This window comes from Aedes albopictus, chromosome 2 (genome assembly GCF_035046485.1).
Source record: "Aedes albopictus strain Foshan chromosome 2, AalbF5, whole genome shotgun sequence".
NCBI lineage: Eukaryota > Metazoa > Arthropoda > Insecta > Diptera > Culicidae > Aedes > Aedes albopictus.
The window spans coordinates 459,749,232-459,777,162 of NC_085137.1; the positions used below are offsets into that span (position 1 = coordinate 459,749,232).

Below are 27,931 nucleotides of genomic sequence, written 5' to 3' on the forward strand. Positions count from 1 at the left end.
AGAGAAACCAATGCGACAGAGCACACGCACACATGCGAAATTTTCCTTTTCCTGATTCTAGGAAGCCAATACAATTTTTGGTATACTGCCACCTACCAATTTTTGTATTTGCAAAGCCTTAATACAATATTTGTATATGTTTCAAACCGCATTGTATTAGAATCTGCCAATCTCCGGTTGCGTGCAGTAGATGGAATATGGCGCCAGTTTTAGATAAATTGCCATTTCCGCTTAAGGGGGGCATATTATACCTATTTACCCTATGTTTATTTCCATTTCATGTAACGGCTCTGCTCTCAATAGTGGTATAGCTTAAGGTGAAACATCAAGAAATCCCGTTCCAACTTTTCATACAAACTTTAGAGGCAAAAATCTGACGAACAAAGCATCGAGCCATGCCGCACTTGTGTTTCCTGGCTTTGCTCACTTGCAAAAAGAGGCAGCTTTTACAAATCGAGAGCATTTGTTTGCGAATTTTCAAGATTGGTGCTCTTGAAAACGTGAGTAGGGGACCAAGTCAGCTATTGTGGCAGCCATGTTTGTATTCTGTGAAGTATCTCCTTAAGTATGTAAAATTTAAAACAAAACTTGATAAAAAACATATAAGATTTATAAAAATAGTAGAGCAACAACATTGCTCCTCAATATTACTGCTTAGCAGCTCTGCTCAATGCTTGTGCGCATTCACCCATTCCGCTCGATTAATAAAAATCACTTTCGCCGAAAAGTTGAGCTAAGGTCAACATGTTCGTTCAATTGTTAGGCACAGTAGTGTAGTGACGCTGCAATACTTCAATTGGCAAATATTGCCCCGCGTATAAGCAGTACTCATCTTCGCATTAACATTTCGGCTGCACTGCCCCCACTCGCATAACTGTCCCATTTGACTTTTCATCACTTTTGAGTTAACGTTATGAATAGTCATCATTTTTTATGTACTTCCAGAAACAACAATAAAAATTACGAATTTTTATGTTAATGTGTGAAAAAAATACCAAGTTATGAGCGTCCCATATCAAAAGTACCCGCATAACGGTCCCATCATAGATTTGTGCGTTACGTAACGCAAAATTGAACAACTTTGTAATGATTATAGTATTTTTTACAGTTATATATTCTTTTGCAAAGCAATCTGTAAAAGTTTCGAAATGATCGAAATATTTTTCAAATTTTGGCGATTTCTCAAAATTTTATATGGAAACAAGTTTTTAAACTTCAAATGCCGTTTTCTCAATTCCTACTTTTTGCAAATGGGACTGTTATGCGAGTGGGGGCAGTGCAGCAGTCCGAAAACAGCAATGTTTTGCAACGATTTTCGGTGTCCTGTGTGCAAATGATTCAATGACGGCGGTGGTGACGTTATTGTACGACACAGTGTCATCATTTTTAAATTGCGAACGTGGGTGATCTTCGAGGGTGATTTCGCTGCTTGATTGGAAGTTCAGAGGTCTTTCGAGGATAAATTGGGCCTCATATTTTACACACTCCAAAAAGGGGAACTTGTCCTGTTCACTCATAGTAAACAGCCCACGATGGGGCTTTTGCGGATTACTTTCGGAGCAGTGATGACCGTGAACTTGGTCACTTGGTCACGTGATTATCGATCCTGCAAAACTTGATTTGATTGCTTTAATTCTGTTTGCGTAGGTCGATGTTAAACTACAGATCAATTCATGATCGGCATAAATTGTGCCGGTAATTCATAGAGGAAACGATAAACATTACCGGTCTGGTCTCCAAGCTCAGTATAATGAGAGCCGGCAATGGTAATCAAGCATGGTCCGACCCAGTCGATTTCAACTTGTCCGGAGGCGTATTCATGGGTTACGACTGCGAGTTGCCGACAGGCTGTCAAAGACCCCCGTAATTCGGTCGTAATTAGAATTTTTGGCTCGGATTTCCTGGCAGCAAATGATAATTTAGCCTCGGGGATTGGTCGCTCGCACGTCCACCTCTTCGGAGCTACTGTTTGCTCAGCGAATTGAGACAGCTGAGACAAAAAAAAAACTTTTGCTTTCGACTACCACCCGTGCCAGGCAGTTGCGAAATGACGTACATGGAGGGAATCACGACGTTCGCTTTCGTTGAATCGAAATGGAAAAGTTTCGGTTTTTGCCCAGAATTGCTGAAATTAGAAGGGTGCATTTTTGATCGGGCCGAAGGCGAACCCTTGTTTGCCGATGGTTGATTGCTTTTTCGGGGTTGTTAGGGTGGTGTTTCAAGGCTTTTGACAGCAAAATGTCAATGTGCACATTTGACACGTTGAAATGGAGTGTCGTGCACGCGTTTTAAATACCCGTTTGTGTTCATGTGTGTGTGTGAATTGAGATCCTTTGAGATATCGAAATCTCATCACTTTTATCGTGATGATCTGCGTGCTCTGTACTGAACTGCAATCCCCTGCGGGCTAATTCCCCATTTCCAATGTCATGTTTCGTGTTGTACCGCACATTCATTGAAGAGTTATGTTTATAGCGTGATGCTCTCAATTGAAGCAGCAACGAAGCGGGCCTTCAACCCCCTTTTATTTTGGGTGGTAGGATTTCGCAAAGTACCCAAACACAACGGGGGAGTGAAAACGTGCATATCTGATCGCATCCGACGTTCTGCGGACTCTTCGAATCTCCGTTCGAGGGGGAGGAAGAATAACTCAATTACGACAACAATTCACACACCCCCTTTTCGAAGGCTGTGTGTAGTCTGCATGAGTTTTCCTATAGAAAGGTTGTGATGCAGACAGCTTCAGGGCTGCATTGACCAAAATACAAGTTTGAGCAAGGGCGCGAATTGAGTAAATTGGATGCTGTGTGGTATAGCGGCCGACTGCCTCTATGTGTTTTGGAAAGAGAGTTCAATTTCGGTTTAACATTAAATATTCAGAGTTATTGGTTGTACCCAAGGGATTTGTTCTATTACCAAATAGTCTGAAATTTACCAGCCTGAATTAATGATAATGAACTTTTTTTACATTACCTAGTAGGTAATTACCAGACATAAAATTTGAACAATTCAAAGATTAACTTCCCAAGTAACCAAAAGTTCGGAATCTACTTGAAGAACGAACTCAGAAGTTCAAATTTGGTTCAATTTCGGTTTCGTTGAACTTGATTTTCCAAAAAGTTACTCATGTATTGTTTATGAACTTGGAAGTACATATACAAGCTTTTGACTTCTCTTCAAAACGACAATGAAGGTTCAGAAAAAAACTTACTTTGAACCTTGTACCGATTTTTCGAACCCTCTAAGCAGAACACCCTGAATGAGCGTAATCAGTTTCGTACCTTTTGATTCCGCCTTAATTGCTTATCCTTTGACGGATACGCGTATTTAGACTACCACTTGTAACCTTCCTCAGTGTCAGTTATAACTATAGTGGATAACTGACACTGAGGAAGATTACAAGTGGTAGTCGAAATACGCGTATCTGTCAAAGGATAAGCAATTAGGGCGGAATTAAAAGGTACGAAACTGATTACACTTACTTTGAACTTTACGGCAGAGTTCAATCTAATTTTAACCGAACTCATGTTGAACTTTTGCGTGCCACTAAAGTTTAAATACAGTTCAAATGGACATATAACAACAACTTGAAATGTTCCGTTCCGTACTTGTTTTAAACTTACTACTCAAAGATCTGATAAATATTAACCGTACCAAAAGTGAACTTCACATGAACTTTGGAGACATGAAGTTCGGATAAATATTAATCGTACCAAAAGTGAACTTCACATGAACTTCGGAGACAGCGGAGCTCGGGATAAGTTCTCTTTCAATTAAATCACTCGGCAATCGAGCTCAGCAGCCACAGCTTATGTTAATTTCACAAGTACACTTTGTTTCACTATTATATTCCAACGTACTTACTTGAAATCCACGCAAAGAATCCGTATTGTATGGCTCAAATGCTGCCCTCTCAGCGAGCAACTGCTCCACCCAGTGTTCCTTGGATAAAGGACGAATGACCATAATGTTAAAGTCCCTCTTCAAAACCAAATACACACTCCACCCAGTGTTCCGCCGAGTTTTTTTTTTCGGCTACGGCAAAAGTCTTCCAGTTTTGCTGGAGGTTTTCCATCCCCCCGTCTCACTTGTCGCGCCAGCTCACCGGTGATCGACGCGATCGTAGTCACTGAAAACTTATATTTTTTTTCGAATTACCGACACTGGCACTAATTTATTGCTTTGTACTTGCCTAAACTGCGAACCAAAACAAACTGAAAATGTCAAACTGTGTAAGTTCACAAGAAGTTCCACGTAAACTTCTTCCGAACTTTCGGCTTCACAACGTTAGTCTCGCAGAGTATTTCAAGTTCGGAGAAAGTTCACACGCGAACCTGATTGAGCACTAATAAATGATATCAGCACGTTGAGTAAAATCCCTCAGTGCTTAACAACCAAAACATGGAGTAGTGGTAAGGCGCTGGCTTTCAACGAGGAGAACCCGAGTTCAAGTCTCAGTAAGTAAAAAAACATCAAAAATGTATTTCAAGATATTAGTCAATTAGGATTCCACACATATGCTAATGCTAATGTCTTTCAATCAAAAATTACTTTTGAGAACTAAGGACTGTTCAATTTATAAAACGGACAACTTGCTCGTGCGATATCTTTTTTATTTTTCAATAAAATCATTATCAATTTTTTGCATAACTTTCTATAGCTATTCTCAAATGTAGGAAAAATATAATATTAGGCAAAATGTTATTTATTGTGTAACTGAAGCGATTTTCGTAAAACATCAATAAAAACCCATTTCTCAAAATTCGACATAACTTTCCACATACTTAACATGCACATTTTCATGAAGTTTATAATGTACTGGAATCTTATGCTATTCTACTATAGGTAAAGCTCAATAGTTGGTCAGCAATAATGCACCAAGCATTCTCCAGCTTGATATAGCAAGTTGCCTTGTTTTCATAGAAATTATTAAAAAATGTTCATTTAAGTCCTGTGTTGCAATAGCATCATGAATTCGGTTAAAAATTTGTCCAGAGTAATAGAATATTGCTCTCTGAATGACACAGAAGAGAAGTTTACTTTCAATTGCATTTTACATCAAAAATTTTATCCATAAAGATGGTCATATTAAAAAATGTCATACTTTTTGCTCCATTGATGCAGATTTTCGACTCTACCCAATCTTGCTATTATTTATTTTCAACAAAGTTGGTCCCATGTTATTTAACACATTATTTAATAATAATCGGGTGCAAAGTTTTTATTTCCAACATCATTGTTATGCAAAATTTGCATTAGGTTGCTTGGTTGTTTGGAAAAACCTTCAGAGAACGAAACTGTTTTGATTACTGTGTCTGTAATGGCGCACAGTAACCAAACCAGCAATGCTATTAAGACGCATTTTTCTGCATTTAAAACCACATTATTCCCACTTTCGACTGAATGCATAAAAAAATGATTATTTAATATTTTCATGCCCTTTTTGCTTTACAATTGAATTTTATTCAAAAAATCGAATCTCACTTGAGACTTTAATATCTCAACACTTGATTTTCCAATTGAGTTTAAATTTTGCCAGAATGTTTATAACTCATGCTGCTGCAGCATGGCACATACTTTTCTGGTATTAAAAACGATATACCATATGTGAACAGTAATTTTATATATATTTTCAATTTTCAACAATCGAAAAATTCACCTCATTTAACACCTGACCGATTTTCTATAAAATAAAACTATTTTTATTCGATTCAAAAATGATTACTATAATGGAAGACTACTTATTGAAAAACGAAACAAGGGTGGTTAAATTTGAACTATGCGTCTTCTTTTTATAGCCTTGTAAAGTTGTCCGTTTTATAAATTGAACAGTCCTTAAGCACCTTTTTTTTAATTTGGCGGAAGCTTATTTTTAAGCTGAATAGCGTTCCTCTCAGCGGCACAAGTGTACTTTTTGTGAGCTCAAGTTCGGTTAACTACTTAAAAAAGTGAGCTGTATAGAACGCTATTCATCTTCCTTCGAATAGCTGATTAAGCCCAAACATACTGTTTTATCCGAACTTTTGGTTGCTTGGGATTCCTATTATATACCTTAAAATGTTTAATGAATCAATTTCGGTACGGCTCCTACCAGCTCGCTTCCTTTTTAATATTTTTTTTTTGTTTTCCCACTATGTTTCTTCTTTACTGTTGCATTTTTCTTCTTTTGTCTTTCGTTACATTACTGCTGAGACAGAACTTGCTTCTTATTCTAGTGTTCTGTTAGCACTTCCAGAATTCCATTTTCATTTCACTTATTTAGTAAAACATCGTTGTATACTAAAATTAAATCAACAATTCCTTATCAGAACACTCGGTTCGTGGCTGCAGTTCTCCATCCGCGTCCCATATTTGCCAAATCGTTCTGCACCTGCTCCGTCCACCTTGCAAAAAGCCTTCCAGGTCTTCTTGTATCATCAGGATCTCTTGCTTACACCATTTATGCAGGATTGTTGTCCGGTATTCTCACAACATGACCCGCCCATCGTATCCTACCAGCTTCCGGATGCTAAGTTCGCCGTAGAGTGCAGTGAGCTCGTGATTCATTCTTCGTCGCCATTCACCGTTCTCCTGCACACCGCCAAAGATGGTCTTAAGCACCCGACGCACAACTACTTCGAGGGCTTGCATTCCCTCCTCGAGTATAGTCCAGGTCTCGTACCCGTAGAAAACCACCGGTCTTATCAGCGTTTTGTACATGGTACATTCGATGCGAGGGTGAATCTTTTTCGACCGCAGATTCTTGTGGAGTCCATAGTAGGCCCCCGACTTCCACTGATGATGCGCCTTTCTATAGGGCACTGCATTGTTTTGAATTTGTATGGGATTTTGACGTTTCTTGGCCTTGTTGTTTACAAAATTTCTGTAAGAGTGAAAGTGAAGGAGAGAATTTCATGCAGTGCCCTATTTCGCGGCTAACGTTGTTGGCTGCCGTTAATAAGGATCCGAGGTTCACGAAATCTTCCACAACCGCGTATTTGCGGCTTTTTTGGAGTATTTGCGGCACGGTGAAGATCTGGTCCGATGTCGAAGGGCCATCGACGAAGCTGGCTTGATAACTTCCTACAAACTCATTCACTTTATGTGACAGACGATGGAAGATGATTTGAGTTAGCACTTTGTAGGCGGTTTTCAGAATTGTGATCGCTCGGAAGTTCTCACACTTCAACTTGTCACTTTTCTTGTAGAGCTATGTGACCCCTTCCTTCCACTTCTCCGGTAGCTGTTTGGTTTCTCATATACGGACTATTAGACGGTGTATGCAGTTGGCCAACTTTTTCGGCCCCATCCTTAACCTTCCGTAACTCGCGCGGTTGGCCACCATCATTAGCACCACGCTAATGCTGAGTTGAAAAAGCGTGATTTTTTCGACGTGTTGCACAAAATACAACAGCGCGATTACTCGAGGGTTAACTTCCCTCGACCGTGGGAGTTGGCTCGTTGTTGCTCTCTGCTGTACTGCCGTACACAGTACGAACAAAATCTGTAAATTTATGACGAACTGAATGTAACAAATTGACCTCCATCGTGTTCGATAGAAATTTATGTGTGATCTTAAAATTACACTGCTGATTGCTGAGAGAAAAGTGTTAATTAAGCACCGACTTTTCAGAGAAACTTAAAAAAATCTTTATACGAGAATCGAACTCAGATCTTCCGAGTGAGAGTTCATGCCTAACCCCTCTAGGCTGTCTCACCAAGCTGAAGAAAAGGCAATCAAAGATAAACATGTTCCACCATAAAGGAACAAACTGTTGTACCGCTTCGACCACAGAGAGTGAGAGAGCAGTCTCCGCAGCGAGGCAGACGACTGAGCGTAGCTGTCCACGTTTATGTTATTGCATGTAAATTTCAAGCGAATATGTCTCAAAAAATGTCAACAGTACGCATGATTGGCTGATTACTGAGCGGACAGTGTCATCTCTCGGTAAATGGCTGTAATTTTATAGCATCTGCTATAATTTTCAGTCGATGCTTAACTTACGTGCTGTTGAATTTTCATGATTTCTTTCTGTGTAGTTATTTTTTCCGCTCCCCACTCCATTCAGCTGTTCGTTGTAGTGCTGCTTCCACCTCTCAAGAATCTCACGTTCGTTCGTTAAGATGCTTCCGTCCTTATCCCTGCACATTTCGGCTCGCGGCACGAAGCTTTTGCGGGATGCGTTGAGCTTCTGGTAGAACTTCGGTGATTCTTAAAAGTACAACAACGATCAATCTTTGCAGACCTATGCAAAATGGTACAGCCCAAGTGGCTTTAGGCCAAGAACCTTACTTTCGCAAGTAGAATTTCTATCTAGGAAACCTTGTGAACCCGGTTTTTGCTACATTCAGTAAACATGAAATGGCAAATTTGCGAGTCACGCCTCGAGCCGGTGTGCTTGTAAACAACGAAATTGTTGCTACACTCATCTCTGATACCAGAGATGTATGTGCTATCACAGTTGATGTATCTATTGGAAACTTCAACAGGAAATACGTCTATTGTTCGGTTTGTTTACCGCATGATGAACCATCCTCTACGGATACTTTCGAACAAGTCATCGCATACTGCACTTCAAAAGGCCTTCCGCTAATTAATTAGAAGTGATGCTAATGCTCTCCATGTCATCTGGGGCAGCTCAGATACATATTAACTTGAGAGGCTCCGGTTTGATGGACTACTTAAGTAATACAGATCTTTGATTACTTAACATAGGCAACCGCCCAATCTTCATGGTATCTGCTAGAGAGGAAGTGTTAGACGTAACGCTTTGCTCTAGTAGAATTAGTTTATCTGAGCATCGCTACATCTTTTTTGAACATGTGAATGTTACTTCGCAAACTTTGCGTTTCAGGAATCCCCGTTCAACAAATTGGGATCTCTTTACTGATTTGGTTGCGGCCAAATTTCATGGATACTCACCATTCATTGACGCTCCAAGTGATTTAGATGATGCCGTTGATACTACAACGACCTTCATCATGGAAGCTTTTGAAGAAGCATGCCCTCTACGGTCTGTGAAGATCACAAGAGGAACCCCTTGGTGGAACTCTGATCTGGCGAAGCTCAGGAAACAGTGTAGAAAGAGTTGGAACAGACGACGTTCGGCTGGCTCAGAGGCTTTCATGTCGGCTCGCAAGGCCTACAAGAAAGTTCTCCGGTTTGCTGAACGATCCCGCTGGAACAACCTTTGTACAAATGTTTCCAGTTTGAGTGAAGTCAGTCGGTTAAACAAAATCCTTGCGAAATAGTTTTGCTCCTTTCAAATCTCCTGGGGCAGATTGGATTTATCCTATTTTGCTTAAGAAGGGATTTGATTATTTCAAACATGTTTTGAAAAACATACTTGTTTGCAGTTTTGCAACAGGGTATATTCCTAAAACCTTGGCGGGATATTACTGTAAAGTTTATTCCGAAAGTGGGTCGTGCGTCGTATGAAGAAGCAAAGAGTTTCAGACCTATCAGTTTGACCTCTTTTCTTCTGAAATGCTTAGAACGCATTGCAGATCATCACATCCGTGATGTTCATCTGGCCAACGAGCCTCTTCATGTGAACCAACATGCCTACCAATGTGGTAAGTCCACTGTGACTTTTTTACACAAGGTTGTTTATGATATCGAGAAGGCATTCGCTCAAAAGCAATCTTGTTTGGGCGTTTTCTTAGATATCGAGGGTGCCTTTGACAACGTGCCTTTCGATGCTATATTGGAAGCCACACGGGGTCATGCACCGAGAAAAATTTCTACTCAATGACTGAGTTGCCCCTCTTACTGATAAAACCCACACTGTTTGGGGTTTGATTCAAAACTTCGCACGTATTGAATTATTGTATCACACCGATATCCGTATCACAGACCAACACTACAGAGTTCAGAAATCAGCATTCAATTGTTACTTGTTTTGTGGCTTAGTTGGTTGAAGCGCCGGGCTAGCGAATACGGAGTCATTGGTTCGAATCCCACCAGAACGAGATTTTTTTCACAAATTTCATCTCTCAATTTGTCAATTAGCAATATTTCGTGCCTTCTAATTACAAGTTTTTCCAGAATCCTATTACAGTGACCCCACACCGATGAATCACCTTAATTTTGTACACTATTTATGAATCACCATGTTGATCAAATGAGTGATCCATAAACTGTGGTCATTTTTGCCGATTCATAAATTGTGGGGTCACTGTACTTTCATAAAATTTTTAATCGGTCTTCTGAGATTATTACCATAATATTAAAGTTTATCGTAATAGAAAATGATGCATTAATTTATGATTGATGAGATGTTCAATTGAAACTTGGCACTACAATCAAATTGTTTTAAATAGAATCCCTTAGTTCATCTGCCTCAAGACTCTCTAAAGCTCTTCTCACAAACAACTGCCCCGTTAATTGGAAATGTTTGGCATAGTGACGTCAAACACAAAACCTACCAATTTGACGAAAGTAAATGTAGTTCAAGTGAAATTCTCTGGATTTGTGCTTGGCGAGAAGCCAGACGACAAAAACCATCATTGTCATGGTGAAAGGGTCATCAAAGCTATGAAGGTGCTTTAAATTGGGTTTATGTTGGCTTGCTTTCCCCCTGTTTGAACAACGTGGATAAAGAAAGGTGATGATAGTGTAAAATGAGGGCAAACTGTGCTAGTAGGGGTGATGTAGATCTACACTTATTCAAGCTAGTTTTTTTTTGTAAGGCTGCTGCTTCTGTGAAACTTTGCTGTTAATCAACGAAGTATCTATAAATTTGAAAACTTTTCTTTACGCATACATAATTGTTATGTTCGTGATAGACTTACCTCGCAATATTCTAAAAACAACTTAAAGGGCTCCATAAAGACAGATGTTTTGTCTTTCCCAATTCGTCACACCCCTGCAAATGTAATGCGGGTTTGCCAAAATAATATAAACATTCGAGCAAGCAAAAGACACCAGTCCATGTTTGTTTGTCCTAGAAACAAACAAGTCATGCTGTGGCACATTTTATGGACTGTTTCGGGTTGTCTTGCTTGGGCCACAAATCAACAGCGGCGGTGGTCGAAGTGGATTCGCGAGCAAAAACTTAAACTATCTATGTAGGTATGCAGAGTATGTTCGTCGGGCATCTAGCGGTTAGTGTCTATATTTAGCAATAAAACATTCACCAGGTGAAAAGTCGTATCAACTCTGGCATCACATCAACCAAAAAAAAAATGTGTGTCATGATCCTAAATGACAAATGAAAGCAAACAATCGCTCAATCATCCGAGCGTTCACAGACAGACGATATTAACTGGCTAAAAGAGATATAAATGTGATTGACTACATTATCGCCTGGTTAAGATCGCCGCTCGCCAAGATGCGAGTGATAATCGAAACGATAAACGAGATAACTGATGTCGTGTATCTTGTGACCAGTCAGTCAGTGCCCTCCACCGGCCCAATCACACACGGTGGCAAGATGCAGTTTTGAATCGTAATACCGTATTTGGATGAAATTGTACGAGTGTGATTGGCACAATTCTCTGTCGACTGACTGCGGGCACGACTGACCTAGTTGCTTTGCACTGTCGGATAAGGTTTCCATCGGCGTGATCCGGTGATCACGCTATGAATCTGAATGTAACGACTTTTCAGTTAGATAACTAGAAAGGTGCGAATTCAGTTTTATGCGCTCAGTAGGGTCACCGCGAGGGTCTCAGTGTCATTGGTAATGCTACGCTCCAAAATTCAACATTTTCAAAAGCAAGCGATTACGGCACTGTTTAAGGACAGACTTAATATAATCCCAAAATGGCCGTCACAATGGCCGACTTTGGTACCTACTCACGATTTCAATGGCACAAATCTCTTTGTAAACAAAACCAGCGCACCTGATCTTCGTATTTTAAACTTCCTACAAGTGAGCAAGAACAGAATAATAAAATGCACTGTTGGGTGAAGCTTGCTGCTTAAGATTTGTGCGTTTGAAGTTCTGATGCGCTCTTGAAGCGGGATTTCAAGACGTTTGTCCTTAATATGTTCTATTTGCATCTATTCGTGCTTATCTACTTCTAACAAAAATGACTAGACCTTTCTTTTGAATTTGAACATTTTTGGCCGCCATCTTGGATTTGGCCGCCATTTTGAACTTTATCATTAAATCGCGTTTTTTGCTGTGTTCGCAAACACCGATTTCAAATCTGTACTCATCATTAAAAAGCTGAGAGTCTAAGCTTTTCAAAACATTTAAATATTTGAATAATGTTGGCGAATACCATCTAATGATGAATAACTCGATGTGGAACGAATCTTTCGAGAAATATTGTGGTAGCGGTAATGCCCAATGCAATGGTGACCGATATAATGCCTAACAAATATGTTTTCGAGAAAGACTGTTTATTTAGAGTAATTTAGAGTAAGCGCTCTTGGTCATGCAAAATAAAATGATTTAACTTCTGCTGATCAACTGTGATCGACGAGGAGTGTTGAGCGATTTTGGAGTAGAAGAACGTAGCACGGATCAGCGCCAAGAACGCTATACAGTCCTTTTTGTGAGCTTACAATATTGCAGTGCACTAAAGTGCACGAGCAAGGAACTCGGCAGAACGTGGAACGTTAAAAACAGAAGCGCATGCAGCAGATCCGCCTCTCGAGTAGAGCTCGAGGATATATAACTGCTGTGCTGTTCCCATGAAACACGGAAGTTCTATACGGTGAAGCTGAAAGAGAAATTTCTGAAGAAACTTTGGATAAATTGAACGAAGTTTGGGATTAGGAGTTATCGTAATTTCCAGATTTTTGTTAAGTTCCAGAGTGTTCATCGAAATCTAATAGTAGTTTACCCAACAAGGTGCAGAATGAAGATTTTTACAGCACGAGTCGTACATTTATCCAACAAGGCTTGCCGAGTTAGATAATTACGACGCGCGCTGTAAAAATCCAGTTCTGCACCGAGTTGCGTACAACTTTTTTTTGCAATTTCATAAATTACCACTTGAGGATAGTTTTAACAAACTGCAGTTTCACTGATGTTTAAAATCATGTTCAAGAAAGTCTGATCATAGCAGGTTATACTACGCAGTTGTCACAATTTTTCAAACCTGCGTCCAGCAAGCATCAAGAAATTGATCAAAACTGAAAACAGTGTTGTAATGGTTCATTACGCAACGCAAATCAGTGCTGTAATGAACCATTACAGCTTTTCCTGTCAGATTTGCGTGAGGTGAAACAGCCCATTACGATGAGAAATTGCAAAACCATTATTATTCTACCAGTAAAAGTTTGTTCAGGGTTCGTTTGGAAGTTGACCATCAATGTTAACTTTTCCCGATCAGCCTAGATTGCCGTGCAGTATCCGTGGCGGTTGTCTCAATTGGCTAAGAATAACACTACGGACCGCCTGTTCCTGTGGTAAGAGTCCACTAAAGAGGTGACCCCTAATTTATGTTGTAATGCGGCTTTATGCTTACCGTGCCGAGGAGTGAATGGTTAGGGGGTTTAATAAAAATCTAACCCCAAACGGAGCCTGTGGAGAATTAGGCGTCCTCTACAGTATGTTGCCCTTACTGCGCTAATCGGAGCAATGGTGCAGTGAACCTTGTGTTTTTCCGCGACAATCAGCTGCCCTTCTTGAGTCCCACTTGAGGCTATATAAGGGCGGAGTTATGAAGATGATGTTAATTAGTTTAAAATTTCACCTGGTAGTTTCGCATTATGCAATTTACACAGTGTATTCTGTGTATCCTCGCCTTTGGCGTTTCCCAATCGATACCGATCTGGTTCTTATTGTAGCTATTATTTGTTGTGCTGTTATTGCGAATAGTTTAATCTTGCCCACAATGGGTAGTGGCTACGGTTAAAGAGGATAGCTCAGATCCATCTTCAGCATAAAAGTACAACAACGATCAATCTTTGCAGACCTATGCAAAATGGTACAGCCCAAGTGGCTTTAGGCCAAGAACCTTACTTTCGAAAGGGGAATTTCTACCCAGGAAACCTTGTTTGCTATTTTCAGTAAAAATGAAATGACAAACTTGCGAGTCGCGCCTTGAGCCTGTGTACTTGTAAACGACGCAATTGTTGCTACACTCATCTCTGAACTAACTACCAGAAATGTATGTGCTATCACAGTTGATGTATCTATTGAAAACTTCAACAGGAAATACGTCTATTGTTCGGTTTATTTACCGCATGATGAACCATCCCCTATAGGGGATGCTTTCAAACAAGTCATCCCATGCTGCACTTCAAAAGACCTTTCGCTAATTGTTCGCAGTGATGCTAATGCTCACCATATCATCTGGGGCAGCTCAGACATTAACTTGAGAGGCTCCAGTTTGATGGAGTACTTAAGTAGTACAGATCTTAGATTACTTAACATAGGCAACCGCCCAACCTTCATGGTATCTGCTAGAGAGGAAGTGTTAGACATAACGCTTTGCTCTAGTAGAATTAGTCACGAGCTGACCAATTGGCATGTGTCAGATGAAGAATCGTTACATCTTTTTTGAACATTTAAATGTTACTTCGCAAACTTTGCGTTTCAGGAATCCCCAGTCAACAAACTGGGATCTTTTTACTGATTTGGTTGCGGCCAAATTTCATGGATACTCCCCATCCATTGACACTCCAAGTGATTTAGATGATGCCGTTGATACTACAGCGGCTTTCATCATGGAAGCTTTTGAAGAAGCATGCCTTCTACGGTCTGTGAAGATCACTAGAGGAACACCTTGGTAGAACTCTGATCTGGCGAAACTCAGGAAACAATGTAGAAAGAGTTGGAACAGACGACGTTCGGCTGGTTCGGAGGCTTTCAGGTCGGCTCGCAAGGCCTACAGGAAAACTTTCCGGTCTGCTGAACGATCCGGCTGGAAAAAACCTTTGTACAAATGTATCCAGTTTGAGTGAAGTCAGTCGGTTAAATAAAATCCTGGCGAAATCTAAGGATTTCCGAGTGAACGAACTTCGTTTGCCAAATGACGATCTGACTTCCTCTGATGAGGAAGTTCTGAAATGCTTATTCAGCACACACTTCCCTGGATGTGTGGATATTACATCTTCGGATGAACCTGATGTCTTTTCCTGTAGTTACGATTCCCTGGCTTCGGCTCGGAGTATTGTAACTATAGCATCAATTGAGTGGGAACTTAATAGCTTTACTCCTTTCGAATCTCCTGGGACAGATGGGATTTATCCTATTATGCTTCAGAAGGGATTTTGTCATTTCAAACATGTTTTGAAACAACTACTTGTTTGCAGTTTTGCTACAGAATATATTCCCAAATCCTGGCGGGATATTACTGTAAAGTTTATTCCGAAAGTGGGTCGTGCGTCGTATGAAGAAGCATTGAGCTTCAGACCTCACCTATCAGTTTCACCTCTTTTCTTCTGAAATGCTTAGAACGCATTGTCGATCATCACATCCGTGATGTTCATCTGGCCAATCTGCCTCTTCATGTGAACCAACATGCTTACCAATCTGGAAAGTCCACTGTGACTTTTTTACACAAGGTTGTTTACTATATCGAGAAGGCATTCGCTCAAAAGCAATCTTGTTTGGGTGTTTTCTTAAATATCGAGGGTGCCTTTGACAACGTGCCTTTCGATGCCATATTGGAAGCCACACGGGGTCATGGTATATCTCCAATGATTTCCAATTGGATTCACCAAATGCTCAAAAACCGACATCTCTTCTCGACATTGTGTCAAGCAGCGATTAGGAAATTGAGTGTTTGTGGATGCCCCCAAGGGGGAGTCTTGTCACCGCTTTTGTGGAATCTCGTAGCAGATACGCTATTGAGGCAACTCAATAATAGCGGTTTTCCTTCTTATGGTTTTGCCGACGACTACCTAACATTGTTAGTTGGTATGAGCATCAGCACCCTTTTCGACCTGATGCAAAGCGCCCTTCAGGGAGTTGAGGGTTGGTGTCGCCAATAATGTGGCCTTTCGGTTAATCCGAGTAAGACATCACACCTTTGCGTCTCTTGCGTATTCTTGACTCCAAGCTTTCTTGGAAACCTCACATTGAGTTCAGAATCAAGAAAGCTGGTATGGCCTTCGAGCAATGCCGGCGAATTTGCTGTCTTAAACCCAAGTATGTCAAATGGATTTACACAACTGTTGTTCGACCTATATTGGCCTATGAATGTCTTGTGTAGTGCCAAAAGGGCGAAGTGAGATCAAAATTGGGCCATCCCCAAAGGATGTGCTTAATGGAGATGTATGGAGCGTTCTCTTCAACTCCCACGGCAGTCAGTGCTCGAAGTTCTCTTTGACGTTACCCCACTACACATTCATCTCAAACAAGAAGCATTTTCTTCTACTTACCGGCTTCGGGTACTAGGTCTACTAGAGGAAACTCCTGTGAACCGCACATCAACACACACGTCGTTGTTTCCGCTTTTGGTGAATTGGGACAAAATTGTCCTTGTTCCAAGTGATCTTACAATATAGGACATTTTCCACCAAATTCCCTTCCCGGGAAGAGTGGGCATCTGGATATCTGGAAAGCAGTATTTCAGACGGCATCGTATGCCACACTGATGGCTCCCTACTCGAAGGTCGAGCAGGTGCTGGTGTTTATTCTCGTGAGCTAAGGCTGTATCAGTCTTACTCACTTGGTAGACACTGCACCGTTTTTCAGGTCGAAATCTTTGCTCCTATGTGCGGAATGCAGTCAGCACTTCAGCAGCAAGTAATGGGCAAAGTAATATAGGGGAAATTACCTATTCTCGGCCGTTTTGTTCTCTTCGTCTTTGGGGGTTTTTTGAAACCTATTGAACTCAGAGTTGGTCTCAAATCCTTCCCAACTAAGCTGAATTATATGGCCAAGTTTCAGGTAATTTGGCTGACAGAAACCCCCCATGACGAAGAGAACAAACCTGCCGATAATACCCATTGTCACCCTACTTCTGTTCAGGCCAGGCTGCTATTAAAGCACTTGCTTCGGCCAACTCTAGGTCGAAGATAGTTATCGCTTGTCGAACTCAAATCGAGGAGCTGAATTCAGCAAACGCTGTTCACCTTGCATGGGTACCTGGCCCAATCTTCCATCGCTGGAAATAAAATGTCTGATTAGTTAGCTCGCACTGGAGCATCACATGACTTCATTGGCCCTGAGCCAGCTATTCCGGTATCCAAGTGTTGGGTAAAGCTTCAGATTCACACCTGGGCTGCCACTCAAAACAGACTATACTGGAGAAGTTTGGAGTCATGTCGTCAAACAAAATTGAATTGTACAGAGCCGTCTCTAGGGGTGGCGAAGTATCTAACAAATCTGTCAAAGCAGAATTGCAGCAAGCTGGTCAAAGCATTGACTGGCCACTGCCGACTCAGCTATCACATGGCGAATATTCAGCAAGCTGATTCATTTGTATGTGATAACTGATAATTCGGTACACACTTATTAAGTGAAACTGACTTCAGAAACCTGAATCTTCAGGATATTCTGTTGTTCCTAACCCGCTGTGGTAAAGAGCAATAGGCTCTCTTTAGCTTTATGCTTTATTACAGTCTCTTTTTCAGGGAGCTGTTTGGACCCAGTGTGGTACGCTTATGCGTTAATACCTTCTTCAGGGTATTTTTTCTTCTGTACCTGTCCCTATCCCCATCCTAATCCCTATTTCCTTCCTTTTCCCTAAGGTAGATGGCCTAAGGGCCCATATAGCCGAGGCGGTAAACGCACGGGTATTCAGCATGACCATGCTGAGGGTGACGGGTTCGATTCCCGGTCGGTCCAGGATCTTTTCGTAAAGGAAATTTCCTTGACTTCCTTGGGCATAGAGTATCTTCGTGCCTGCCACACGATATACACATGCAAAATGGTCATTGGCAGAGGAAGCTCTCAGTTAATAACTGTGGAAGTGCTCATAGAACACTAAGCTGAGAAGCAGGCTTTGTCCCAGTGAGGACGTTACGCCAAGAAGAGAGAGAGAGAGAGAGAGAGAGAGAGAGAGAGAGAGAGAGAGATGATGAAATAGGCTCTTATTTTGGCGATGGCTAAAATGTCCCAAATGGAGGATAACGTGCCTCTGGAGCTGGCCTTCTGATACCTGATAGGTATTATGAGAAGAGCATGCTCTGAAAAAGAGCTTGCAAATTCAATTATTCTGTCCAATACAGTCACTGTATGGTTTCCGGTATGACCAAGCTTCCGGCTGTAACTGCAGTGGCAGCTTGTACCTAGTCGGGATAGCCGAATCCTGAAGTGCTCTCTCCTAAGGAATAATTTTCAAGGACAGGTGGATAAGTTATGTGGTCTCAATAACCTAGCATAACCTAGTGTAAGCGACTCAATATGGCTTGAATTATGAACGAACATGTAGGTTGGATTCCCGCGATAGTGACATGTTTTCATCCGTTGAAAAAAAAAAAAAACCCAGTCAGTACAGGATATTGCCTTCACGCCAACACCATGCTCATATATGCCAAAAGAAAATGGGAAAATATAAAAACGGAAAAATTGAACCTGCCACTGCAGCAAATGAAGCGAAACGATGAATCTGAAATTGAATTCGGAATCTCATTCCACATCTAAACTAAATCAATCTACAACGGTTCGGTTCGGCACTCGTGACCCTGAGGGTAAATGCTACAAAAAATGACGATTTTCCTCATCAGGAGAAATTTTGTCGTTGTCATTCCGCTCTCTACATCGGTGTATCCGTCCAGCTGAAGCGCAATGGCGCCTCTGTCTCCATCTATGGACGGAGGTGTGATGTTAGCACCTCAATTCGTTTCAATTAAGAAAGTAATTATCTCCAATAATTACTTAATTCATTTCTTGTTCGCCTCGCCATGTGTGGACGAACATGGACGTGGCTCGAGGCGCTAAAAGGTCGTCGTCGTAGTCGTCGTTGGTCGCCGCGCCGGAGTAAATTAATTCCCAATCTATTGGTCACCGGCCGTTCGACACTTTTGTCTTACATATTCCATGAGACCCGCGATGATCATGTGAGGGGAAAATTCAGCCGAGACAAGTCTTACATCGAGTGCAAACGTGACTTTTTATGGAGTTCCTATTCCGAGAGAGCACGAGACATTTATTTGCTCGGTCGTCCGAGTGCTAATTTGTACCCCGCAGTCAATATCGAAATTGAGTTTGTGTGCTTCCTTAGAGGGTTTGTCTCTGTTGTGATGTTTTGTTTTGTTTCCACCCACACTGACTGGCGCGATTGCAGAGAAGGAAGTGTTACTTGATATACGACTGCAAAGATGGAAGTGCGATAAATATGGATAATCTCGGGAAATTACGATCAGGATCTTTCGGGTAAATTATCGTCAATTTGTGTACTAATTTAGAATTGTTTGCACTACTTTTGTAGATCGATGACGATAAATTAGCATAAAAACTGTGAGATGACCAAACAGAGCTAACAATCAATTTTAGTGCTGACGCAACAAAACTTAGGATCGACTCTGATTTTCTTCTTAATCGTACGCGTGTAGGCGACCTATTACGGAAGTGTTACCGTAGCACCGTACAATTCTAGACGAACATTTGAAAAGGGCCTATCTGCTTTTTGTAAACAAACATGTTTCTGTCTCTGTAGGACTCATCTGCATCCACCCACGCACATCAACACCCTCAATAGATAGCTTGTAGAACACTCTTTCTGATAAGGGTGTTGATGTGCGTGGGTGGTTGCAGATAGGCCCTACAGAGACAAAAACATGTTTGTTTACGCAAAGCAGATAGGCCCTTTTCAAATGTTCGTCTAGTAATTGTCAATTTCTTGATTTTTACTTTGGATAAATCATGCTAGCTGTTTCTGCTTTCATTCAAAATAACAGGTAAACTTGCGTGTCATGCCTCGATCAGGTGTGTTTGTCATCAATATAATCGTTATAACACTCGTCTCAGCAGATTCTGATCTGATCTGTATTTCAACTCAATCACCTTCAGTATATCTGTACAGCTAAATGCGCATTCTGCAAACTGATTTATTCATTGTCAAAGTCATGGTGTCGATTGCTTTTCCAGATTTATTTAGTGATGATTATCCTACCTAATAAACTTAAGAACTCATCGACATGCAGTGGGTTTCGTTGTTGTCTGATTATTGGTTATCAGCCCTTTTAATCAATAATCATAAAACAAATTTATCAGGCTTGTTGTGCTGCCAAAAATAACCTTTCGATCAAATCTTCCTGTGTCGATCAACTTTCGGATACCTGCGTAGCAATTTTCGCATTTGTGTCAGATTCGATAAGATAAACCTGCTGCCTATCTTGATAGCAGTCTCTGTTGCATTTTGTTATCAGAACAAGCAGACAGTCAACTACATCAAATTGCCACAGTCCACCCACAATCGCGACGCGGCGATGCCTTGTGCCTAGATCAGTCTCTAACTGTTCCTTCTACTTTCGTTTTCTATTGCAGATTGCAGTGAAAAGAGAAAAAAAAACGCGACATCCTCCAAAGATGTAAACTGGAACAGTGCCACAAAAGTCCACACTGACTGGTGAAACCAAACTGTGATTCCTGATAGACAGACGACCTGATAGGAACTTGCCACATGACAACACCAAACACCACTATGGACACCATACAGGAAGTAGTGACGACAACCAAATTGACAACAACGACGGAAAACGCCATCGATGGTGGTGGAGAGGGAGGTGGTGGCGGCGCCGAAGAAATTGACCAACAGCCGCTCAAAGTGCCGGCCATCGTGACGGATAATGACACGACCAAGTCGTCGCAGGATTCTTCCTTCACCGTGACCGAGTACAACTGCTCTTCACTGGTGGGAGAGGGGGAACTCGACGGTGGGAATGCTGATGCCAACGGGGAAGAGGTAAGTGGTGCAAACTTCTTATTTAGTTGAGTATGAGAATAACAGTTACTCTGGAGCAACATTTGAAAAGGGAATACAAGCACTGGTAAATAATGACTTCGCACGCCTAAGTCTAAGACCGTTATCAGAAAGAGCAAACATCGATCTTTCGGATAACGGTGTTCATTTGCGTGGGTGGGCTGCTGTTAGGCCGTACGGAGCCTTTTAAAAAAAGCACAAGACATCTTGGGCCCTTTTAAAATGTTGCTCCAGAACTCTTCATATTACTTTTTCAAAAGTAATATTCAAATGTGAAGTATTTCATATTAGTGAGTGATAATCTTCGAACAGATAGGTCTTCACTCAGCGAAAAAACAACTAACAAAATTCATCAAAAGACCCTATGAATTTTTGCTAGGTATAATTAAAAATTATGGATGCCATAAGAATACTTTATGAAAATTGATCGTGCTTGTTATGGCAAATTTCATAAGGGGTCATTCAAATATGACGTCCATCGTTTAGAAGGGAGGGGGGCCCGAGAAAGTGTGACACTCCATGTATTAGGTATACGAAATAGCGTGACAGAGGGGAGAGGGGGGTCTAAAAATCCTGAAAAACGATGGACGTCATATTTCAATCAAATGATGCTCATGTTTAATCCACATGGCTACCGACGTTTGGGAATATCAAGATGCAAAACATATATAAAAGCAAAGCTGTGATACGTTTCTGCGTCATAGAGCGATCTTATGACATTCATTATAATCATTATAAATTATTTAAAGGCCTGGAAGAACCTGAAGCATGGTCGCATGACTCAAGTGTTATGCATTTTATCAAAAACATATGAATAACTAACCTTAATTCAGCACGCGCGCTTGTTTGACCTTAAAATTGCAACGCGCTCGCGCTGTATACAAAAAGTGAGTTTTTTTGGCGGTGTTGTACTTTTAACAACGGCGGGAGTCCCAAAGGGTTAAGGATTATTATAAGAATTAAAATAAAATCTACATTGGCGACTACTTTTGGTCGCAGTCAAAGATACGCGCGAGATAGTCGCCTAAGGCAACAGACCTGGTTTTCAAATTTTCCATCATAGTGATCTTTGGTATTTCATGAAAAAGTTCACCACGTGGCCGGGTGATGTAATGACTGCTGCGACTGCACGTGGGTGATGTAATGACACTGCGACTGAATTTATTCCATCTTTCAAGACCTGGAAAAGTAGTCGCCATAAATAAATGTGTTTTTCATGCAACGCACAATATTAAAATAGTTATTTATGTCACGAGTTGCAAAAAGTTGATTTTTTCAGCACGAGTCGTACATTTATCCAACGAGGCTTGCCGAGTTGGATAAATACGAAGAGTGCTGAAATAATCGAGTTTTGCAACGAGTTCCATACAAAATTTTATGCAATGTTTTTTTTTCATAATGCAACTCATTTGAGTTGTATAATGTTCATAATGCAACTCAAATGAGTTGCATTATGAACATTATGCAACTATTTTTCATTATGCAACTCATTTCAGTTGCAAAATGAACCAGTTCGGAAAAATTGGCCATTATGATATCAAAATGAGTTAGAAAAAATTTAAATTATGATACTGAATTGCATAAAATAATTAAATTTTATGCTTCGGATGATTGCCTGGATGACGGCACTGCGAAAGTAACATTTCGATGAGCAATTAGTCTTGTATAGATTTGGAAAGTGTAGTAGGCTTAGGTGAATAAATCTAGAATCTAGTAGGTTATGACTTGGACAAAATGACATTAGGAATCATTCTGTAATAAACCTTAGAAAAGAAACCACTACAAGTCTATTACTTCCTACATCATCAGAAGTGGGATAATCTACAAAGCCAAGATCGGATCACCTGCAGCGGTTTGCTTTAGAACCAACCAGAATGGAGAATAGAAAAATCGTTTCTTCACGAAGTTCTTCAGCGGAATTCATTCTTGGGGATGGATGTCTCGCCCTTCGTGGAAAAACAGGCGAATCAGGATCAGCGGATCTCATTCTGGAGGATGGGAATCTCGCCAAACTTGAAGAAAGTCGCTTGGAGCAGTTTAATGAACAACAGTCTACAAGAAGAACATCGTATTCCAGAGTTACACCAATGAACGGTCCTGAATATCGCAATTAACGGGCCGATGTCAATAATCAGAGAAGTTTATCAAGTTTACAACCACCTTTATGGAGAAATTTTTCTACCAACAATTTAAGCCTTGACGACCTCTCATCCATGTTGCCAACTTTTTCCGGAAATGTGCAAGAAGATGTGAATCACTTCCTCAACAACTTATCCAATACAAAGCAAGCATTCAAGATAGATGATCATTCTATGAAAATTGTTCTATTCAAGCTATTGAAAGGAAAAGCACAGAAATGGTTACATTCAAATGAAGATTTTATGTTACAGAGCTATGGCGATTTGACAGCAAAACTGCAAGCTATTTTCACGATCAACTTCAACGTATGCAAATTGAGAAGCCAACTTGCAAGACGAACGTGGTCGGGTCGAGAACCGTTTGAAGAATATTATTGGTCCAAACAATCCATTGCCAAGAATCTCAATTTACCGGAGAAGGAGCTGGTTGACTATTTAGTAGAAGGTATTGAAGATAACGTGCTTCGAAATCAAGCTAGGATGTAAATTACATTCACGCTGTGGAAAGTTGCCTTCACAGCTCGCTCACGACTTTGGTATGCGTGTGCGACCCCAATGTTATTCGGCAAACTTTTAGATAAAACTACAGGGTTAAATTCATCCATACATTGTTTTTCGATAGCATGCTTCTGAACTGAGATAATAGCAAATGAATGTAAATCTTTGCAAATGAATGGTCGCAACCTTGTATTAAAGATGTTCACAGGTTTCTCGGTTTGATGAGCTATTTCAGGAAATTTATTCAAAATTTTGCTGTTCTTGCTAGGCCTTTGTATAATTTGCTTCAAAAAGACGCCATCTTTCGGTTTGAAAAAGAACATATTGATACTTTTAACTTGTTGAAACAAAAACTGGTTTCTGCGGCTATATTATCAATTTTTGATCCACATGCCGACACTGAACTTCATTGTGATGCCAGTTCTTTTGGATTTGGTGCGATATTATTACAAAAGCAGTCAGATAATAAATTCCATCCCATTAGTTTCTTCAGTAAGAAAACGGATGAGTATGAATCAAAACTCCATAGCTTTGAATTAGAAACATTGGCTGTGATACATGCTGTAAAAAGATTCCATGTGTATTTGGCAGGAAAGAAGTTTAAAATTTTTACCGATTGTAATGCATTAGTACAAACTTTAAAGAAAAAAAGAATTAAATCCGAAAATAAACAGATGGGCTTTATTTTTGGAAAACTATAACTTTGAATTAGAATATAGGAAAGATGAAAAAATGAAACATGTGGATGCACTTAGTCGATTACATATGAGCAAAAAGACTAATACAGGTCACTAACACTAACACTAACACTAGACGTTGAGTTTTGGCACTACTACGTTATGTGTGTTAGCTTCTATGTTTAACGAACAGTTTTTGATTGAAGAACATCAAAAATAAAAGAAAAGAAACATGGCTCGATTATCCGGGTGATTCGATTATCCGGGGTGAAATAATTTTGGAGTCACCCGGATAATCGAGTCCGACCTGTAATAATAATATACTAAAGGAAAACGTTACCACATTATCGTTGGTTTACTCAATGAATCTCAAATAGAAAATAATATAATTTTGGCACAAGAGCAAGAATTGCTTATCATGTATTTTTTATAGTCCAATTGGGAAAAAGGAAGGATTTTTAAAAATTGTAGAAAAAGGAAACATCCCTTTTCATACTTTGCATTTAGATCATTATGGACCGATAAAAATTGAGCAAAATAATAGATTCAAGTAAATTTGATTGTTACCGATGCTTTTACAAAGCTTACTAAGCTGTTCCCAACAAAAACAACAAACTCAGATGAAATATTACAACATTTAGAAAACTATATAAACTTTTACAGCAAACCAGTAAGAGTAATCACAGATTGTGGAACAGGATTTACGTCAAAGAAGTTTGAAGATTTCTTGGATGCCAATTACATAGAACATGTTAAAACAGCAATTCGTACTCCACAAGCAAACGGTCAGGTAGAAAGAATGAACAAAACATTGACGCCCATGTTGGCTAAACTATGCAATGAAACCAACTATAAATGGAACAAATTACTACCTAGAATAGAATTTGTTTTCAATAATACTTTTAATAAATAATTTCAAATTATCCTAGTATTTTACTCTTTGGGAAATTGCAAGATAGCTTGAATAATGAAAATTTTAATTTGGAATCTTTTGTTCGTAATAGACAACCATCGAGTGCATTACAAAACATTACTGAAGTAAGATCAAAAGCACAGCAAAATAATTTAAGAATACAAAATTACAACGAAAAGATTATGGATAAGAAGCGTACAAAAATAACTAATTATAAAGAAGGAGATTTCGTTGTATTAAAAACTGTCAATTCACAAAAATTATCTCCAAAGTTTAAAGGACCATACAAAATTTCAAAAATATTGCCAAATGATAGATACAGTCAGGTTTTTTTTTTACGCGGGGGATACGTACCGCGTAAAAAAAAACTCGGTTCAAATTTCGAAAAACCGCGTAAAAAAAGTCTCACCATTTCTCGACGAATCATGCAAAAATAAGACGATGAATTTTTTTTTGTATGGAGTTTTCATTTACGCGGCCGCGTAAATCAAAACCGCGTAAAAAAAGACCTGACTGTATGTTGTAGTTGATATTGAAGGGTTTCAAATTTCAAATGTTCTTTTAACGCGGTTTGTTCACCACAAAATATGAGAAAATGGGTAGATGATGACAGCTCCAATATTGATAGTCTCGATGAGGACATCGAGAATGTCAGGATGGCCGAGTTGTAGTAGGCTTAGGTGAATAAATCTAGAATCTAGTAGGTTATGACTTGGACAAAATGACATTAGGAACTATTAGGAATCATTCTGTAATAAACCTTAGAAAAGAAACCACTACAAGTCTATTACTTCCTACAGAAAGCTGTCATAAAACCTAATACCTTTTATTTTGGTTTTAAGGTAGTTCTAAGAATCTCTTCTAGACTAGTTGACTATGAATATGTTACTGTTACTGGGTGGTGAAAACGAACCTGCATGAGCATGAGCATTGTTGACCTACACTTCGTAGTTGCTACTCTGTGATTGACCAGAGCTGGCGGTACTGGGTGGTAAAGACGAACCTGAGCTACGAACTGACGAACGGAAACATGCTTGGTGTTCAGATTGTCCAATTTCCCGAGATACAGAAGAACATTGCGGAGGCATCATAAGTTCTCTGGTGTTAATGCTACCGGAATAAACGAAGGCTTCTGTAGGTTCCAAGAGTCAAGCAGAATATGCAGCGGTACCTGAGTTCGGTCACGCCCTCGATTCTCAACATATTCAAGATCAGGGTTAGAGGTGCTCGCGCGACTGCGTAGGGTTAGGGACTGTTCAGACCTCCCACCCCCTCCCCCCTCGTAGACTTTTGTCCATACAAAAAAAATTGAAATTTGTATGGAGCGTAGAATTTTGCCAGACACAACCCCCCCCTCCCCTCCCCACTAAAATTCTACGTGGTTTATGAACAGCCCCTTAGAGGTGTGTGCTCGTATCAATCGACGATCCCATACGCTGTCCATATCGAGGCCAATCCATTCGCAGACCTCGCCTGGGGTCTAGCGCCACTTGTTTTTGGTCATGTGCAGCAAAGCAGCGTTTTTGTGAGTCTCGCTGTATCGATTACAATTTGAGAATAAGTGGAGTATCCCAGCCGCTTATTCAGTTGGATCTCAGTGCAATTGGTACCAGGTCAGATCAATCACGGAGGAGCAACCATTGACATGTACATATAGTCAGAATTGATCGTTTGATGATCGAAACCAACAGAGAAACGTCTAATGCTTCTTTGCAGCGTACTTGTTTCCTCCCCTTCCAGAATCTTTTTTACGCTTGAACGCTTGAAGGTATCCACGGACATCTCCGCTTTTCCGTTGGATTGAGGTAGAAACGGAGCCGTGGTAACGTGATGAATTCCGTTGTCGACACAAAATTTAACGTCTGGAACTCTGTGCTCGTAAATGGTGTTGCATTATCGTTGGCAACTACTTCCGATTCTCCGAGCGAATAAGCTTCTCATAATGCTGATCGCGGCTGCTGATGTTATCCGTTGCGTTTGAACAATTTCCGGCCATTGAGTACGCATTAACGATCTGAAGAAAGTAGTCTCCATATGTCGGTCCCGCATAGTTTACATACAATCTATGTAAGACCGCTTCCGTGGGCCAGTTGACTTAGCCTTACTACTGTGAATCGCTATCTGCCCCATTTGCATAGGATTCCCACCAAAACATGGGGCTGATATGAGATTTACGGCAGCTTAGTAGGACATGGAACAGGCGACGATTTCGCCACGGTCGCACAATTTTAACAGGACTTGACATACGCAACGATTTCCTCGTCTAAGGAAGGCCAGTACCTATGTGCAACTACTAGTAATGGCCTTCATCCGCTGAATGCCTAGATATCCCTGATAAAGCTAAGGATAAAGGTTTCAAATGTGTCATGCTTCAACAGTCTGTCTCCGAACCTAATGAATCCACCTATCATGTACAGCTTTGTTAACTCTTGGTAAACATAGAGATGTGCTATCTCTAGGCCACCAATACTAGATTTTTCCGGCCAACCATCTTGCAGGTAGCGGTACACATTTTAGATCTTCGGGCCCCAATGGATGTCCTCTATAAAGACTCTTTAAACTTAGCAGGATTACAGTAGAAGCTTCATTCACTATCGGCTTTATGTATATCTGCTTCCAGGATAACGCTAGCGATGACATTGTCTTCATTCGGTTTGGCATGGTTATCGATGAGTTTTGAAAGGACGTAGGCATTTCCAAATGTATCAGTCGAAACATACTCGATGATTGACGATTTGCGATATAGACTTCTTTGATTAAAAAATCCTCTGCAAGGCTGCATAAATTTCACGCCTTGGGTCGTAGTGAGTTAGTAGAAGATCCGAGCTCAGAATCTCCTAAAACCGATCAAACGATTGCCGGCACTAGGTTGTCCACTGGAACATGTACATACCTCTCCTTTAGCAACTCGTTGAGCGGAACCTTAGAGAGAGCATATTTGGCACGAA

The 27,931-nt window shown here is 40.4% G+C and overlaps 1 protein-coding gene across 5 annotated transcripts in view; it reads left to right on the forward strand.

Moving 5' to 3' along the window:
• Positions 1-27,931, forward strand: part of LOC109418893 (uncharacterized) — a 270,718-nt gene that overhangs the window by 216,966 nt on the left and 25,821 nt on the right. For all 5 annotated transcript variants that reach the window (XM_062853947.1, XM_062853948.1, XM_062853949.1 and 2 more), the window contains exon 4: positions 20,322-20,739. In XM_062853947.1, coding sequence (XP_062709931.1) covers positions 20,458-20,739 — 282 coding nt within the window. In that variant the 5' untranslated portion in view covers positions 20,322-20,457. The remainder of the gene's footprint in view (positions 1-20,321; positions 20,740-27,931) is intronic.